Genomic DNA, 19,115 nt, shown 5'->3' with positions numbered 1-19,115 from the left:
AGAGATCCTCCCGGCTCTGCCTCCTGAGTGCTGGGATTAAAGGTGAGCCCGGCAAGCTCTATCCTTTTTATTATTGCCAGCCATGTCTCTGTAGTTTAGCCTTAGTAAGCTATGGTATGTTCAGTGCTACTTCCCAGACCTCTTCATGGTGCTTTTACTCTGTATAGTCCTTCCTCTTAACCTTTCAGCCTAAATAACAGATTGTCCTTTTCTAGGCAACCTTTCCAAATTTTTTTATCTGAAGGAAACCTTTTCTTTGAATTCATGATGTGCTGCCTTTTTTTTTTTTTTTAATAGCTTGTAAAAAATGTTTCATCTCATGTATCAGATGAGTCAGTGCATTTAAATAGCCTGGGGGTAACATCTAGCACAAAGTAAGTACTTGGTAACTTGATTGTTAGAGTGGCAATAATGAAGATCATTTTTAAGATGAAGTGATGAACAATTTACCTGTACTTTTACCATTTTGTGATGGTAAAACTGATTTCTTTCTCTGTGCTCGGGCAGTGTCTCTTTCTTTGCTTTTATTACTGTCGTACCACTTCACTGTTTCTAAGCCATATGAGGGAAATCTGAGGTTAGTTACCCTTTACATCATTCTTTTCATTAAACCTTATTGGAGTGTTTGAGTCATTTGGGTAGTACTAACCTTAAAGAAATGGGCAAAATAGGCTTTAGGAAATTTGACAATTTGCTCAGGATCAGTTTGTGAATGAACAGGATGATTTTTTTCTTCTAGTGATGAGAAATTAGGGCCTCACATGATTTTTTTCTTCTAGTGATGAGAAATTAGGGCCTCACATGAGGCACACATTCTACCACTGAACTATACCTCTAGGCCCCCAAAATGATATTTAAACCATGACTGCTTGACTCAAATTCTATGTAGCAAGACATCAGAACTGGTCAGAAATGGTGGTGCCTGCTGGGCAGTGGTGGCACCCTGTCTTGAACCTCCTCCCCCAATAAGACTAACTTAATCTGCCTGTAACAAGACCTATACACAGCCAAAAATATTCTTAAAATTTTCACTTCTTTGGAATTTAATTAATCAATTGATTGATTTTTAATTTTTTTTAATTTATTTTTTGAGGAGGGTCTCTACATAATCCTGACTGTCTGGAACTCACTATGTAGCCTTGTAGACTAGGCTGGCATTGAATTTAGACATCTGCCTGCCTCTGCCTCCTGAGTGCTGGGATTAAACTAAGTTTTATTTTTAAATTATGTGTCTGTGTTTGGGTTTGTGCATGTGAATGCAGGTGCCACAGAGGCCAATTCTTTGGAGCTGAAGACAGGTGGCTGTGAGCCAAACAATGTGCGTGTTGGGAACCAACTTTGGATCCTCTGGTAGTGCTCTTAACCTCTGCACCATCTCTCTATCACCTTTTTGTAGCTGGAGAATTTTCTCTCCAGGTCCTGCCAAGCCCCGGCAGTCCGACAGCCCACTTATAAAATAAACACACAGACGCTTATATTATTTAAACTGTTTGGCCTAATGGCTCAGGCTTCTTGTTAACTGTTCTTATATCTTAAATTAACCCATTTCTATAAATCTATACCTTGCCACGTGGCTCGTGGCTTACTGGCATCTTCACATGCTGCTTGTCATGGCGGCGGCTGGCAGTGTCTCCCCGCCTCAGTCTTCCACTTCCCCCAATTTTCTTTTCTTTGTCCCGCCTATACTTCCTGCTTGGCTACTGGCCAATCAGTGTTTTATTTATTAACCAATCAGAGCAACACATTTGCCATACAGAACATCCCACAACACCTTTTATGTTTTATTATATGGTAAATATACAGAAAAAAAAGTACTTATAGTAATATAACAAAATGCCCATGTAACTACTCTCAAAGCTTTAAAAAAAATAAAGCAGATGGGGGAGGTGTACACTTTTAATCCCAGCACTCAGGAGGCAGAGGCAGGCAGATCTCCGTGAGGGGCATTCCTCCTGTTTTTATATATTCCTTTTTTGTTTGTTTGAGGTAGGATCTCACTATATAGCCCTGGCTGGCCTGGAACTCTGTGTGTAGACCAGGCTGGCCTCTGCCTCCTGAGTGCTGGGATTAAAGGCATGTGCTACCACACCTGGCTGTATATGCCTTTAAAAAACCAATCTGTGCTTTCGTGCATTGGGAGTTGTTTCTTCCTTCCATCCTGTGGGTTCTGGGATTGGAGCTCAGGTTGTCAAAATTGTTGATAAGTGCCTTTTACATGCTTGCCGAGCCACCTCACTGGCTCTGGGTTTTATACTTGTAGTATACACGTGCCTATCATTAAACAATGCAGATTTTTAGACTTTATGTGAATGTTATACCATGTATTTTCCAACTTGGTATTTTCATCTAGTAAAGTATTTTCTAGGTAGATGTCAGAAATAAGACTTAAATGGTTTCTAACATTGCACTGTTTACAGTACTGCTGTGAGTATGGGTAAAATATTTGCAGATGAGATAGTTTGTTTTGCATGTAATTCTTAAATTAATTAATGATTTTTCCTTAGTAATTTTTATGATTTGTATTTAATAAAGAGAATAATATTGTTGGTATCAATTTTAGATCACAAATCCCTGAACTTCTTCCTCCTCCCCCTCAATTTCCTTGACCATGGAAACAACCTGAGTTTATGCAGTTACTTAACAAGAGGTTCTTGTCACCTTCAGGTCAGACTAAGTTTGTAAACATATTTCTCTTGGCTTTGTACAGCTAAAAAGTTTCTAAGCTATATTTAAAATTACATACTTTGCATTATCTCTTTTCAGATCATCCTGGAAAATTAGACAAAACTTCAGCAACTTTACATTATTACCATGTAAACAAAACTGGGCTTGGAGGTGCATGTCTTTAATCTCAGTAGTAAGAATAAGAAAGGATAGGTTATCCAGGTGCAGGGCCTGTACAATAAGACTCTGTCTCAATAATAATAATAATAAAACCAGAGAAAGTTTGCAACTTTGCCTGCTTCATTTTACCACTTGTATTGTTCTCTATAGACACTTAATTTGTGATTCATGCCTTTTTTGTGTCCAGATTATTAAGGACCACCTCACAGTATAGCTGAATGTTTAAAAAGATACAAAACTGTAAATCATGGAGTTCTGTGCAAATGCCAGGTATTTATTGTTCTATATACTCAGGTTCTAGAAAAGTGTTTCGTTTTTGTTTATAGTATTTTGGTTTTTGGAGACAGGTTTTTTGTTTTGTTTTGTTTTTTGTTTTTTTTTCGAGACAGGGTTTCTCTGTATGGCTTTGGAGCCTATCCTGCAGCTCACTCTGTAGACCACGATGGCCTCGAACTCACAGAGATCCGCCTGGCTCTGCCTCCCGAGTGCTGGGATTAAAGGTGTGCACCACCTTGTTCGGTTTGAGACCTTTTTTTTTTTTTAATGTGGTCCTGGCTGTTCTGGACCTAGCTTTGTAGATGAGACTGGCCTCAAGAGATCCAGCTGCCTCTGCCTTCCAAGTGCTGGAATCAAAGGCATTCAACACCACTGCCTAACTCTAGAAAGGTTTTAAGCAGAAGAATTTAAAGTTGATATACGTATCTTCACCTTGTAGCCCTGACTGGCCTGGAACTTGATGCTACAGCAGGCTGGCCTTGAACTTGCAGAGTGCAGAGATCTACCTGCTTCTGCCTCCCTAGTGCTAGGATTGATTAAATATGTGGGCCATCCTGCCTAATGCCGAGCATATGCTTCCAGAGTATTCAGTATAGTTATTAGCAGAAAGACTCCTAGAAGAACTGTATACTAGTGAAAAGAGATTGCTTCAACAGAATTATCTCAGCCTCCAAATGCTGGAGATTGAGGTGTGTTCTACTGTGCCTAGCTTAGTGCTAAGGGTTTTACTAGTAAGTACAGCATTGCCTCTTCCTAAAGCGCGATTCACCTTTGTTAGAAGGAAGTTTTGTTTTCTTTGACACTATAGAGAACTACGTGTCTTTATTTTTTCACTGTCACTGCTGAACCTCTGGAATTTAGAGTACAGATCACTCTCATTGGTGACTGCTTTTTGTAGCTGTTTGCTATCTTTAGCCATTCTAGTAATACTGTATTTCCTAATTACTCAAAAATTTGCACCTGAATTTTTTTCATATTTTTTTTTCTTTTCCAAAACCTGCCTCAAAGAATTGTCAACCAGTTCCATCTTCTTTTTAAATTTTTTAGTTTATAATGCTAACTGGTCAGTTATTAGAACAGTTCTGACAGTACTGATAGTTTTTACTGATTTTTTTACCCCCTTCTTCCCAATCCTACCCTCCTTTTAACTGGATTTTGTGTTCCTTTAGTGGATTGCATCTTATTAATCTTTATTACAGTATAGAGCCTAGCAAGCTAGGTAATGAATAAATACATTTAGCTTACACTTTCAGTTATTTTGTATGTTTCTAAAGGGCAGAGAATGTTTTAACATTATTACTTCTTTATCTTTATTCTGTGTGTGTGTGCGCGTGTGCATGCATGCATGCCATAGCTCATGTATGGAGGCCAGAGAACAATTTTCAGGAGTTGGATTTCCTTTCCACTATGTGGGATGCATGGCACACAGGTCATTAGGCTTGATGGTAAGCACCTTTACTTGCAGAGCCATCTTGCCAGCCCTATTTCTAAGTTATTTGTACAAGTGGAGACAAACAGTGTGGGTGATAATAAATTAGCAACTTCTGAACAGTTGCTCCTTAATAGAAATGGGATCTGCCTTTATGACTAAGATCATACTCTAGAGAAAACCATCTTCGGGGCTGGGGACATGGCTCAGTGGGTAAAATGCTTGTGGCACAAGCATAATAACCTGAGTTTGGATCCCCAGCACCCACATAAAAATGTGTATGGTGGCATCAAAACCCAGTTCTCGGGGTAGGGCAGAGACATGCCCATTTCCGGAGCCCATTGGCTAGCCAGTGTAGCTAATTGGTAAGCCCTGGGGTCCATGAGAGACCTTACGTAAAAAGCAATAGAGTGGAAAAGACACTCAATGTCAGCCTCAGTCCCTCTCATGTACACAAGTGTATGTATGCTTGTGAACACAACACACAGACAAAGAGAATACCATCTTCAAGACCAGGAGCAAATAGTATACTGTTCAAAGAAAAAAGGTGGTATTCCTCTAGTTGTACTTTGGCCACAAGGCTCTTTCAAATCATTCCCATTGCTTCCATTCTAGTCCAAAGACTGTCACCACTGACTACCAGGCCCTTCTCTTGCTTTAATGTGGTTTATTACTTCCAAAACAATCAGCATGAAGCATCACTTTGAGAACATTCTTCTCTAGCTAGAGAATTGTCGTGATTTTTTTTTTTTCCTTCCGGAGCTGAGGACCGAACCCAGGGCCTTGCGCTTGCTAGGCAAGTGCTCTACCACTGAGCTAAATCCCTAACTCCGCCGTAATTTATTTATGTGTATATATGTGTTTGTGTAAATGTGTGCCAGTTGTGTGTGGGTGCTTACCTGTGAAGGTCAAAAGAGAGCTTCAGATCCCCGAGATAGAAGTACAGGCTTTTGTAAGCTTCTGGCATGGGTGATAGGAACCTAACTTGAATCCCCTGGAAGAGCAGGATGCATTCTTAACCTCTGAGCCATCTCTCCAGCCCCTTCCATGAATGTTTTCTTATCTATCTATCTATCTATTTATTTATTTCAAGACAGGGTTTCTCTGTGTAGCCCTGGCTGTTCTGGAACTTGCTCTGTAGATGAGGCTGGCCTGAAACTAAAAGAGATCTACCTGCCTCTGCCTCCTGAGTGCTGGGATTAAAGGTGTACACTACCACTGCTCTGCACATGAGTGTTTTATTAAGTATTACTAAGGTTTTTTTCTCTTCTGTTTTAAAGCAGTGGAGTTTGTTACTTATTTTGACTTTTTTTTTTTTTAAACAGGCAGGGTCTCATATATACCAGGCTGGCCTCAACTTGTTTTGTATCCAAGGATGACTCTGACATCCTATCCTCTGGCCTCCTGAGTACTGGGAGTACAGACATTCACCACTATACCCAATTTAGGTTTTACTTTCTAAAAAGTCATAATTAGAGGGGTTGGAGAGATGGCTTAGCAGTTAAGAGCATTGGCTGCTCTTCCAGAGGTCCTGAGTTCAGTTTCCAGTAACCGCATCGTGGCTCACAACCATCTATAGTGGGATCTGATGTCCTCTTCTGGCACAGAGTTGTATATGCAGATAAAAACACTCATATAATTTGGAAAAAAATGAAAACAACAAGAAAAAAACAATTAGAGCCGGGTAGTGGTAGCACACACCTTGAATCCCAGCACTTGGGAGGCAGAGGCAGGTGGATCTTTTTTAGTTCGAGGCCAGCTTGGTCTACAAAGTGAGTTCAAGGATAAGCCAGGGTTACACAGAGAAACCCTGCCTTCAAAAACCAACAAGAAGAAAAAAGGAAGTTTTAGTTTTGAGGCAGATTGTTTTTTGTTTTTGTTTTTGTTTTTTTTTTAACCTCTGTAGGATTTTTACAATCTTCTCTGATACATACTAATGGCAGTCTTTTAAAAGAAAAAAGGTTATATCTAACTTAGCCCAAAGTAGCTGAACTTTGGTGACTCTTACTCCCTGGGTTTTAGAATTTGTTTGTTTGGATTTTTAAAAGAGAAGAGAGATAAAGTGATTTAGTGTATCTTTGCTTTCTGAGAGCACATTAAAATTTGGCCTTAAGATGGGCAATGGTGGTGCAAGCCTATAATTCCAACACTTGGGACTCAGAAAGCAGGTGGATCTCTTGAGTTTGAGGACAAGCAGGGCTGCACAGAGGTCTGTCTCAAAACAAAACAAATTTGGTCTGAGTTTACTATGATACCGAAGATAATCATTTAGGGAACACTAGTTGCATATTGTGTGCTAATTACTGTGAATTTATTTTAGAGATAACACTGAAAAACATGTAGGTTGCTGCTTTAGAGTATTGTTGAGGAAACACTGCTGCATATAATTGTAGTGCAGTGTGAAAAGACTTAAATGTGTGTGTATACAAAGTAGTAGGAAATCACAGGAGTTACTCTGCTTAATTTTGTATAAAAAATGTAAAAGTGAATAAAATTCAGATTCTGTTGTTTATGTTAGTTGCTGAAAGTTTTGCTAACACTATTTAAATATTCCTAACTAGTAATTTGAACCTGGTTTGTCTTTATTTGCAGCTTTACCGGGCATGACCCTAATAGTATTTGTTTTTTTAAAAACTTTTCACATTTTTGTTTGTTTATTATGTGTGTATGGGATGTGTGTGTGTGTGTGTGTGTGTGTGTGTTTGCACACCACAGCACATATATGAGGACTGAGTCTGCTTTCTTCCCATCATGTGGGCCAAAACAAAAAACTAGAAGCTAGGGAAGTATTAACCAATTTATGGTGCTGAGGATCAAACTTAGGGCTTTGTATATATGAGACAACCACTCTACCCATATCCCAGTCACACTTGATATTTCTCAATTTCCTCTTTTTTGTACTTTTGATTTTGATCTTTTAATACTAGCTGTCATTTATGCTGTTGTCTGTTAATTTATTTTCTGTAGGGGTGGGGGTGTGGTTGGCTTTCACACTGTATAACTCATTGTAGTCCAGGCTGGCCTCAAACCTGAGGCAATTCTGCCTTGGCCTCCTGAATCCTAGGATTATAGGCATGAGCCACCACTCCTATAGTTCTTTATTGAGGTGTGCATCAAAGTCATATGGATTAAATTTTACCCATTAAAGAAAATTAAAATTTATATGCCTTCTGCTGAATTTTTGAGAATGAGGCTTAGCTGTTATTTTTAGAGTTCCTTGGGTGATTCTGATGAACAGTTCTAGTTTGAATTTAAATAAATAATTTAGCAAAATTAATTTGAGAAAACAGCATACGTGGCATTTATTCTGTTTCTCTGTAGTGATTTCTAACCTAAAGAATTATTGCTTGAATTTTACATAAACCCGTAGAGATACTAGAGTGTTCTCCCTTGACAGCTTTCAGTTCATAGAGTAATGGACTCCCAAGCTGGAAGTTATGGTACAATGCAATAGTATAATTTAGTATAGTAGTTTCCATGTTATATGGTAATTTTTTTTAAAGATTTATTTATTATGTATACAGTGTTCACCCGTATCCCTGCAGGCCAGAAGAGGGCGCCAGATCTCATTACAGATGGTTGTGAGCCACCATGTGGGCGCTGGGAATTGAACTCAGGACCTCTGGGAGAGCAGTCAGTGCTCTTAACCTCTGAGCCATCTCTCCAGCCCCTGTATGGTAATTTTTTGCCATCATAGAATTCCACTAAGTTGCCGGGCGGTGGTGGCGCACGCTTTTAATCCCAGCACTCGGGAGGCAGAGCCAGGTGGATCTCTGTGAGTTCGAGGCCAGTCTGGGCTGCCAAGTGAGTTCCAGGAAAGGCGCAAAGCTACACAGAGAAACCCTGTCTCGAAAAACCAAAAAAAAAAAAAAAAGAATTCCACTAAGTTAAGAATAGTGAGTGGATTTAGAGTTGGAGAATTGGCTAAGCTGTTACGAACATTTGTTATTCCTGCATAGGACCCAGGTTTGATTTTCAGCACCCACATGGCAGCTCACAGCTGTCTAACTCCAATCCCGGAGGATCTGACACCCTCTTCTGACCTCCTCTGGCACCAGACAACACATGATATGTATACAAACATGTAGGGAAAACATTCATATACATAAAATAATAAAGACTTTAAAAACTTGAATAATAGTGCATTTAATAATAAAATAATAGTGGATTAGAGTATACTTACTAGGAAATTTTATCAGAAAGTAGGACTTCTTCATATTCCAGAGTATTTAAAGCAATGTGTTGAGCAGGCGCTATATCTGTACATGAATTTTGCAATGCAGATCCTTTGTATTTGCAATTAAGTAAGCATAGATTAATGCTAAAGGAAGTTTAAAAAGAAAAAATGTGACTCAATCTCAAAAATAATACTTAAAAACAAGTATTTGGGGCTGGAGAGATTGCTCAGTGTTTTTCTAGAGGACCTGGGTTCAGTTCCCAGCACCCACATGGCAGTTTACAAAAAAACTGCCTATAACTCTACCTCCAGGGAATCTGACACCCTCACACAGACATACATGCATGCAAAACACCAATGCTCATAAAGTAAAAATAAATAAATCATTATAAATCATTAAAAAAACAAATATTTCGGGGCTGGAGAGATGGCTCAGAGGTTAAGAGCACTGACTGTTCTTCCAGAGGTCCTGAGTTCGATTCCCAGCAACCACATGGTGGCTCACAACCATCTGTAACAAGATCTGGTGCCCTCTTCTGGCCTGCAGGCATACATGCTGTATACGTAATAAATAAATCTTTAAAAACAAAACAAATATTTCTTTTTTTTCTTTTGTGGTTTTTTTATTTTTGTTTTTTTCTAGACAGGGTTTCTTTGTGTTTTCCTTGTCTGTCCTGGAAGTCACTCTGTAGACCAGGCTGGCCTCCAACTCAGAGTGCTGGGATTAAAGGCACGTGCTACCACTGTCGGGCTAGTATTTGTCTTTTTTTATATTCCCTTCCTTTGTAGGTGTGTATCACGAAACAACTGAGCTGAGTTTTTTTTTTTTTTTTCTGAGCTGAGATTTTAAACCGTTAGAGCTGTATATAATGAAATCCTAACAATTCCTAGTTCACAATGGCTATCATGCTGAAGTAGAAAAGGGGGACACCTTGTCTTCATTTGGGGACTATGAATAATCTTTGAATGTCTATTGAAAAAGAACAAAAAAAGGTCTCCTTTGTTGTAGGGTAGAAACATTTTTTCTTTAAATTTATTTATTTATTTATTTATTTATTTATTTATTTATTTATTTATCTATTATCAGCTTGATACAGTATAAATTCTTGTCCTAGGGGGCTGGAGAGATGGCTCAGAGGTTAAGAGCACTGGCTGTTCTTCCAGAGGTCCTGAGTTCAGTTCCCAGCAACCACATGGTGGCTCACAACCATCTTGTAATGAGATCTGATGCCCTCTTCTGGCCTGCAGGCTGAACACTCACTGTATACATGATAAATAAATAAAATCTTTAAAAAAAAAAAATTCTTGTCCTAATAGTGAAATGTTTGATTTAGGCTTGCCCAGTGATTGAGTAAAACCAAAACTTATTATAAGCCACAGTCATTCTAGGGTCCCCCCTGCTATTATATAGCCTCCCTGGTTCTGTGGGTTGCAGTCTGATTGTTCTTTGCTTTATATCTAGAATCCACTTATGAGTGAGTACATACCATGCTTGTTCTTCTGGGTTACCTCACTTAGGATGATATTTTCTAGTTCCATCCATTTGCATGCAAATTTCATGCTGTCATTGTTTTTCTCTGCTGAGTAGTACTCCATTGTGTATATGTACCACATTTTCTTAATCCATTCTTTAGTTGACGGACATCTAGGTTGTTTACAGGTTCTGGCTATTACAAATAGTGCTGCTATGAACATAGTTGAGCATATATCTTTGTGGTATGAGCATTCCTTGGGTATATGCCCAAGAGTATGGTATGGCTGGGTCTTGAGGTAGATCGATTCCCAATTTTCTGAAAAACCGCCATACTAATTTCCACAGTGGTTGTACAATTTTGCATTCCCACCAACAGTGGAGGAGTGTTCCCTTTGCTCCGCATCCTCTCCAACACTGACTGTTATTAGTGTTTTTGATCTTAGCCATTCTGACAGGTGTAAGGTGGTATCTCAGAGTCGTTTTGATTTGCATTTCTCTCATGATTAAGGATGTTGAGCATTTCTTTAAATGTCTTTCAGCCATTTGTGATTCTTCTTTTGAGAATTCTCTGTTTGGCTCTTTAGCCCATTTTTTAATTGGATTGTTCAGTATTTTGATGTCTAGTTTCTTGAGTTCATTATAAACTTTGGAGATCAGTCCTCTGTCAGATGTGGGGTTGGTTGGTGAAGATCTTTTCCCATTCTGTAGGCTGTCTTTTTTGTCTTATTGACAGTGTCTTTTGCCCTACAAAAGCTTCTCAGTTTTAAGAGGTCCCATTTATTAATTGTTGTGCTCAGTGTCTGCTGTTGGTGTTATATTTAGGAAGTGATCTCCTGTGCCAATGCATTCAAGAGTACTTCCTACTTTCTCCTCTTCTTCTTTTTTTTTTTAAAGATTTATTTATTTATTATGTATATAGCATATATGACTGCAGGCCAGAAGAGGGCACCAGATCTCATTATAGATGGTTGTGAGCCACCATGTGGTTGCTGGGAATTGAACTCAGGACCTCTGGAAGAGCAGTCGGTGCTCTTAACCTCTGAGCCATCTCTCCAGCCCCCCCTACTTTTTCTTCTATTAAGTTTAGTGTAACTGGATTTATATTGAAGTCTTTGATCCACTTGGACTTGAGTTTTGTGCATGGTGACAGATATGGATCTATTTGTAATCTTTTACATATTGACATCCAGTTATGCCCGCACCATTTGTTGAAGATACTTAGAAACAGTTTTTTACTTTTTGAAAATAACTTGTTTATTTTATGTGTATGGGTATTTTGTCACGTGCATGTAGTACCTGCTGAGGCCAGAAGGTGTTGGGTCTTCTTAGACTAGAGTTACAAGTGGTTGTGAGTCTCATGTGATGCTGGGATTCAAACCTCGGTCTTATGGAAGAATAGCCAATGTTTTAAACCATTGAGCCATACTTCAGCTCTACTTGTTTTGGGCAGGAGGGTATATGGGGCAGAGATAGGGTCTTATCATATAGCCTTGGCTGGCTTGGAACTTGGTGTGTAGACCAGGCTGGCCTTGAACTCACAGCTATCTACCTGCCTCTGCCTCCAAGTACTAGTATATACCATGATACCTGGTATTCAATGTTTTACTTTTGCTGTTCATCAAAAGGAGTACCAAGGGATGGACGTTCCTCCAGTAAAATTTTAGTAGCCTTTTAGAGAAATCCGGTATACTACTTTTATTTAAGAATACAGTTCATAGCTGGCCGTGGTGGTGCTTGCCTTTAATCTCAGCACTCAGGAAGCAGAGGAAAGCAAATCTCTTTGAGTTTGAGGGCAGCCAGGGCTATGTAGAGCAACCTTGTCTTGAAAAACCCAAACAACAGCAACAACAACAACACAGTTCTTCAAACCAGGCCTCTCTGATACTTAGGTTTTCTTTAAGTCCAAAGTTTTTGCTTCTGTATGTGTTCTCTTCTATTTCAAACGTTAAACTTGCAATGATTCCTTTGAACAATCCAAGTAAAGTTAAGCAGTATGAAAGTATTCATTCCAGTATTCTTTGTTGTTGTTTTTGAAACAGGGTCTCGCTATAGCTCTTGCTGCCCTCCAACTCACAGGTATCATGCCTACCTCTGCCTTCCTAAAGGCATGAACCACCATGCCCAGCTGCTCCTGTACACTTTAATGATAGTCTAAGCCCATATACATAAAGGATTATATTTTACTTAAACTACTGGCAGGATGTGTGTGAAGAGAGATTGACCTACTTGATTTTAAGAAATTGATGCATTTGAAAAGAAGGCGGGGCTTGAGACTAAGGAAAGAATTGCTGTTGTAGTTCTGGTATGAAGGCTATGGGAAATCTTTTATCATAGGCAATTGATTCCTTAAAGCCCATCCATATTATACAGAGTAATTGGCCTTACTCAGGATATGCTGATTTAAATGGTAATTGTAAAATACCTCCACGGTCACATCTACATTTGTATTTGGCCAAATATTTGAGTACTGTGGCTTACTTAGCCAAGTTGACAACATAAAATTAACTATCACAGGGAGTATAATAGAAAACAAGTCTTTAGTGAAAGCCAAACAACAATATCAAGTGATTGATAGTACAAGAAGCAGTGGATGTCTAGATTGGACTTAACTTTGTATATAAATATGATTTCAAAGCCCAAAACCTACTTTCATAATCATATCTATAGTTCATCTATATTCAGCTCTTGCCTTTAATATGTGATTTACTACAATTGAGATTGGTAGGAGTGATTCTTGGTTGAGAAAAACTTAGTTTTATAAGATAGGTCTTGCTGTGTAACCTAGGCTGGCCTCAAATTCCGTATTCTCCTGCCTCAACCCAGAGTGCTAGAATTTTAGGTGTGATCTCTACCACATCAAGTCCTAATCTTTGGTCTAAGAGTTATTGAAAAGTAATGTAAAACATTTATTTGCAAATATTATATGAATGGCCTTAAATGGTACTAAATAAATCATGGTTAATTGTAACTAGAAGAAAACAAACCTCAGAAGAGAGCTCAATGAGTAAAGTGCTTGCTGTGCAAACGTGAGGGAGGACCTGAGATTCGTTTCCCAACACCACTGTCTTAGTGACTTTTCTACTGCTGGGCTAAAACACCATGACCAAGGCAACTTATAAAAGAGAGTTGAATTGGATTTCTGGCTCCAGAAGATTAGAGTCCATGATGGTAAAACAGGGCAGTAGGAACAGCTGAGAGCTCACATGTTGATTTGAAAGCAGGAGTCAGAGAGGGAACACTAGGATTGGCATGAAGCTTTTGAAGCCCCAAACCCCAGCTCCATGACACACCACATTTCTTAATCCTTCCCTAACAGTTCCACTAAGAGGGGACCAAGAATTCAAACACACGAGCCTATGGGGGCCATTCTCATTCAAACCACCATACTCATGTAAAAATCTGGGTTTGGTAGTCTGTGTTTTGAATCCCAGTCTTCAGGAGTGGAGACAGGTAGATTCTGGAAGCTCATTTGCCAGCCAGTCTAGCCAAAATAGTGAATCCTTGGGTCAAGTTTGGAGGCAAACATCCCCATTCAACAAACAATTTCATTGGTCCCTGGTTCCTGAATTTTTTTATTGGTTTTGTTGAGACTGAGTCTATTCTATACATAGAAAATTGTGTAGACTGGAAAACTTTGTAGATAAGGCTAGCCACAAACTCAGAGACCTGCCTGCCTCTTGCTGCCAGGATTAAAGGCATGTACTACCATATCTGGCTGGTTCTTGAAATATTACATGCTTTCTTTCCTGATATGTCTTTGATCCCTATTTTCCTAATGCTATTTGGTAAATTTTACCTGATTTGTAGCATATTAAAGAAAAATGAAGCTGGATGGTGGTGGCACATGCCTTTAATCCCAGCACTTGGGAGGCAGAGGCAGGTGGATCTCTGTGAGTTCAAGGCCAACCTGGTCTACAAAGCAAGTTCCAGGACAGCCAGGACTGTTACACAGAGAAACCCTGTCTTGAAAAACCAAAAACAAACAGACAAACAAAAAAACAAAAAAAGAAAGAAAAATGAGCTGGGCATGATGGTTCAGGTCTTTTAATTCCAGCATTTGGGAGGCTGAGAGAGGTAGGCAGATCTTTGAGTTTGAGGCCAGCTTGATCTACAGTGAGTTTCAGGACAGTCAGAGCTACTTAGTGGGACCTTGTTTGAGGGAGGGAAGGGGAGGAGGGAGAAAAGAGGAGAAAAAAACCCAGTTTCCTGTTTTGATTAAGTATTTAAACTTTAAGCCGGGCGGTGGTGGCGCACGCCTTTAATCCCAGCACTCGGGAGGCAGAGCCAGGCGGATCTCTGTGAGTTCGAGGCCAGCCTGGGCTACCAAGTGAGTTCCAGGAAAAGGCGCAAAGCTATACAGAGAAACCCTGTCTCGAAAAAAACAAACAAAAAAAAAATTATTTACTTTTTTTATATACATTAATGTTTTGCCTGCATGTATATCTATGTATAAGGTTATTGGATCCCTTGGAGCAGACAGTTGTGAGCTGCCATGTGGGTTCTTGGAATTGAACCTGGGTCCTCTGGAAGAACAGTGCTCTTAACCTTTGAGCCATCTCCCCAGCTCCAATTTTTAAACTTTTTACGTGAAGATCACCAAGCCATTCCTGAGTTGTACCTTGTTTTATATTCAAAACTTTATGTTACATTCATTTTAGAATAGAAATCTATAATTAAATTTATATTCAATTTCTTTAAGTTTTTACTTTATTATAATCTCCTTCAATATTATAATATTTTGGCTTAATTAAGAAGTAATGTGGGTTGGGGATTTAGCTCAGTGGTAGGGCGCTTGCCTAGCAAGCGTAAGGCCCTGGGTTCGGTCCTCAGCTCCAGTTTAAAAAAAAAAAGAAGTAGTAATGTAATGTAGAAGCCTGATGTGATGGCACGTTAATTTCAGCGCTCAGGAGGCAGAGACAGTCGGATCTCTGATCAAGGTCAGCCTGGTCTACAGAGCAAGTTCTAGGACAGCCAGGGCTGCACAGAGAGAGAGACAGAGAGAGGGGGGGGGAAATAAGAGTTAAGAGCGTCCCAGAGGACCTGATCTAAGAAATGATACGACCATTCTGACATATAGTTTCCCATCTTTTTTTTTTTTTTTTAAAAAAAAACATCAGTGTGCCATTAGTGTACCAGAGGAAGTAGTTTGTTGTTGTGTTTTTTTGTTTGTTCTAGTTTTGGTTTTTCAAAACACAGTTACTCTGTGTATCTCTGGCTGTCCTGGAACTTGCTTGGTAGAACAAATTTAGTTTTGAACTCAGAGATCTGCCTGCCTCTGTCTCCTGAGTGCTGGAATTATAGGCATGTGCCACCAAGCTGCTTTTACTTTTCTTACTCAAATTGAAGTCTTGATTCATGACATAATAGATTCATGACATAATAGTTTTTTGTTTGTATTTTAAACAAAATTGGAATGTGTTCTTCAGAGTTTTTAGTATTTTGTTTGGAAAAGGAATCTCATATATCTTAGATAGGCCTTGAACCAAACTGTTAGCTACAGATGACCTTAAACATCCTCTTACTTCTACCTATCTAATGCTGGAATTATAGGTTCGCAGTGTTGGGGATGGAACCCAGGGCTTTGTGCCCCTGGGAAAGCTCTCCACCAACTGTGCTACATCTGTCCCAAGTGTGTGTGAAGGTAATTGGATAAAATGTCAGATTTAGGAATACACCTGTACAGGTATTGGTAGTACATATTAATATGTTCTGTGTTTTGGAATTATATTCTAAAGCTTGATCATTTGTAAGGTAAACCATTTTTATTGCACCCAAATCTCATTCCCTTTCTTTCTTCTTCCCTCTATCACTTTCTCATGTATTTGTCTGTGGTGGTAAGAACTTAAATCGTGTCCATGCGTGTGCTTGTTAAGATTGTCATCTACCACTGAGCTACCCAGACCCAAGTTATACTTTTAAAAAACTTTATATGGAAAATAGCTATAAACAAAACTAAGAGAATAATGAGTTTTATAATTCTTTAATAATCAGCTGTCTAATCAGTATTCAGATTTCTCCAATTTCTTGTATCGTTATTTTATAGTTTTTTTGGATTTAGATCTCAACATGGTTCATAAATTGCAGCTGGTGAATGTCACTTGTCTTATTGATTTGTTTGTTTGTTTTTTCAAGACAGAATTTCTCTATGTAACAGTCCTAGCTGTCTTGGAACTCGATTTGTAGACCAGGTTGGCCTTGAACTCACAATGATCTGCTCATTGGTTTTCTAAGGCTTCTCACAGCTTAGATTTTGCTGCTTGTGTTCTCATGTGTTCCTCTGCCCTCCTCTTACTGCAAATTGATAATTGGAGTCAGAGAGGCTTAGTAAGACTGATTTATGGTAACAATATTTCACTATTCTTTCACTACACTAATACAAAATACACTTACATAGGTATTATTGTACATCCTGTCCTTTTTTTTTTTCTATCAGCATTTAAGCATCTCATCTGGAAGCAGAAAACAAATGCTTATATTTCTCTGTAAAAGTTTTGTTTTAGAGGCAGGCGGATCTCTGTGAGTTCGAGGCCAACCTGGGCTACCAAGTGAGTTCCGGGAAAGGCGCAAAGCTACACAGAGAAACCCTGTCTTGAAAAAAAAAAAAAAAAGTTTTGTTTTACGGTATCATCTCTACTCCATCTCCTTGCCCATTTAAACATTGTTTTCTAGTCAGGCATGGTGATTCATTCCTGTAATCCAGTACCTGGTAGGCTGAGACAGGAGGATTGCCTTGAATTCCAGGCCAGTCTGGGCTATTATGATACCTACTGTTTAATAATAATAATAATAATAATAATAATAATAATAATAATAATAATTTGTTTAATGATTGATAATGTTTCTGGCATGCTAAGCCATTTTTCCATCTAGCATTCCACCAAAAACTTTCTCATCAAGGTTATCAGTGAACTGCATATTGAATGCAGCCAGCCTATCCTTTCATATTTGGTAACTTTGGATATTATAAATTGCCTCTCCTCAAAAATACTTCTTTGACTTCTGTGTTATACCTTTACTTTTACTGCCTTAATTGCTTTAATTAAATTGATTGATTGGAGCTAAGAACTTGCAGGAATTGAGTCTTTCCACCATGTGGCTCCCAGGGATTTAGGTTGTCGGGCTTGGCAGCAAAGTGTCTTTACCACTGAGCTATCTTTATCATTATTGTATATTTCCTTTAAGTCCATTCACTGTTCTGTAATTTTTCTGGAAAACATGTCTGTGATTCCTCTTGACCCTAGACTGAATTGTAAAGACCTGAGCTTGTTTTATGCTCCATTCTCTGTAGGAGGACTACTGATTTGGAGGACAGTCAGAGCTTCATAGTGAATCTCTGACTTTAAAAAAAATAACAACAACAACAATAATAATAATTTCACTTTTAGGCAGAATTGGAGTTTTCTAGAGTAGCTATATATTAATAATTGAAATGAAATAGGTAGGCGGGCGGTGGTGATACATGCCTTTTAATCCCAGTATTTGGGAGGCAGAGCCAGGTGGATCTCTGTGAGTTCGAGGCCAGCCTGGTCTACAGAGTGAGTTCCAGGACAGACACCAAAACTACACAGGAAAACCCTGTCTTGAACAACAAAAACAAAACAAAACAAAAGAAATTGGTAAATAAGTTAAATTTGAAAACAATTCTGTGTTACTGAGTGTGGTGGTGCATACCTATAAACCTAGCACTACAAGCTGAGGCAGTAGGATTGCCAAGAGTCTTAGCCAGGGCTACCTAGTTAGACCCTGTCTCAAAAACAGCAACAAAAGTACTGTTTTGCCACACATAGAGGATTTCTCTATATAGCCCTGGTTGTCCTGAAATTGTGCTGTAGACCAGGATGACCTCAAACCCATAGAGCTATGCCAGCCTCTGCCTCCCGAGTGCTGTGATTAAAGATGTTTGCCACCACAGACTGGATGCTTGTTTTTATTTATATATTCATCATCATAAAGTATTTTGAATAAATATATTTTCTCCTTTGTTTAAAAAAAAAGTACTGTTTTGCACCTACATAAAATGTGGCTGGGTTTGGGGGGTACATACGTGGGTCTGAAATTACAATACACTTGTGGGGTCCATAAGTATGCTTGGTCTACATAGTATAGTTTATGATTTTTTTGAGATAGGAATTTATTTTGGCATTGACTGATTTATTTTTTCTTCTTTAAACTGTAGGTTGACTGTCATCTAACATGCATATTAATATAATTACGTCATGTTCTATAATTAATAATTTAGAAATAATACAAATTTTAAATGAGAGAAATAATTTTCTTTTTCTCTTTTCTCTTTAGGTGGAATGAACCTTACTTGTTGACTATTTCCTGGTTGCTGATTGGATTCACTTGAGAAAGAATCATTTTCTCCTCTGTGGAAGCCACTTAGTGGCATATTTAATTCAAATCCAGGGATCACAAAACTTTCGATTTTTCTGGAGGGACATACCACTATATCAAATAAGCTTAACATTACAGCCAAAATGGTGCTGTCCCAGAGACAACGAGATGAACTGTAAGTTTCTCTGTTTTCTGCTATTTAGAAATCTCTTAGCTGGTGGTGGTGGCTTATGCCTTTAATCCCAGCACTTGAGAGGCAGAGGTGGGTGAATCTCTGTGATTTTAAGGCCAGCCTAGTCTACAGAAGTAGTTCTAGGACAGCTAGGGCTGTTACACAGAGAAACCCTGTCTCAAAAAATACCCCCCCCCCAAAAAAAAAGAAAAGAAGAAGAAATTCTATTCTTAGAATAATAATCTAGGGGCTGGAGAGATGGCTCAGAGGTTAAGAGCACTGACTGTTCTTCCAGAGGTCCCAAGTTCAATTCCCAGCAAGCACATGGTGGCTCACAACCATCTGTAATGAGATCTGGTGCCCTCTTCTGGCATGCAGGCAGAACACTGTATACGTAATAAATAAA

General features: G+C 38.9%; 1 protein-coding gene across 1 annotated transcript in view; it reads left to right on the top strand.

Annotated features, from left to right (window-relative positions):
* The window catches only part of Pafah1b1 (platelet activating factor acetylhydrolase 1b regulatory subunit 1), a 63,057-nt gene that overhangs the window by 13,137 nt on the left and 30,805 nt on the right, over positions 1–19,115 (top strand). The window contains 1 exon segment of the mRNA XM_059271173.1: positions 18,496–18,712. Coding sequence (XP_059127156.1) covers positions 18,681–18,712 — 32 coding nt within the window. The 5' untranslated portion in view covers positions 18,496–18,680.

This window comes from Peromyscus eremicus, chromosome 8a (genome assembly GCF_949786415.1).
Source record: "Peromyscus eremicus chromosome 8a, PerEre_H2_v1, whole genome shotgun sequence".
Taxonomy (NCBI): Eukaryota; Metazoa; Chordata; class Mammalia; order Rodentia; family Cricetidae; genus Peromyscus; species Peromyscus eremicus.
Note: the sequence above shows the minus strand (reverse complement) of the source record. Positions and strands in the feature narration are given on the sequence as shown.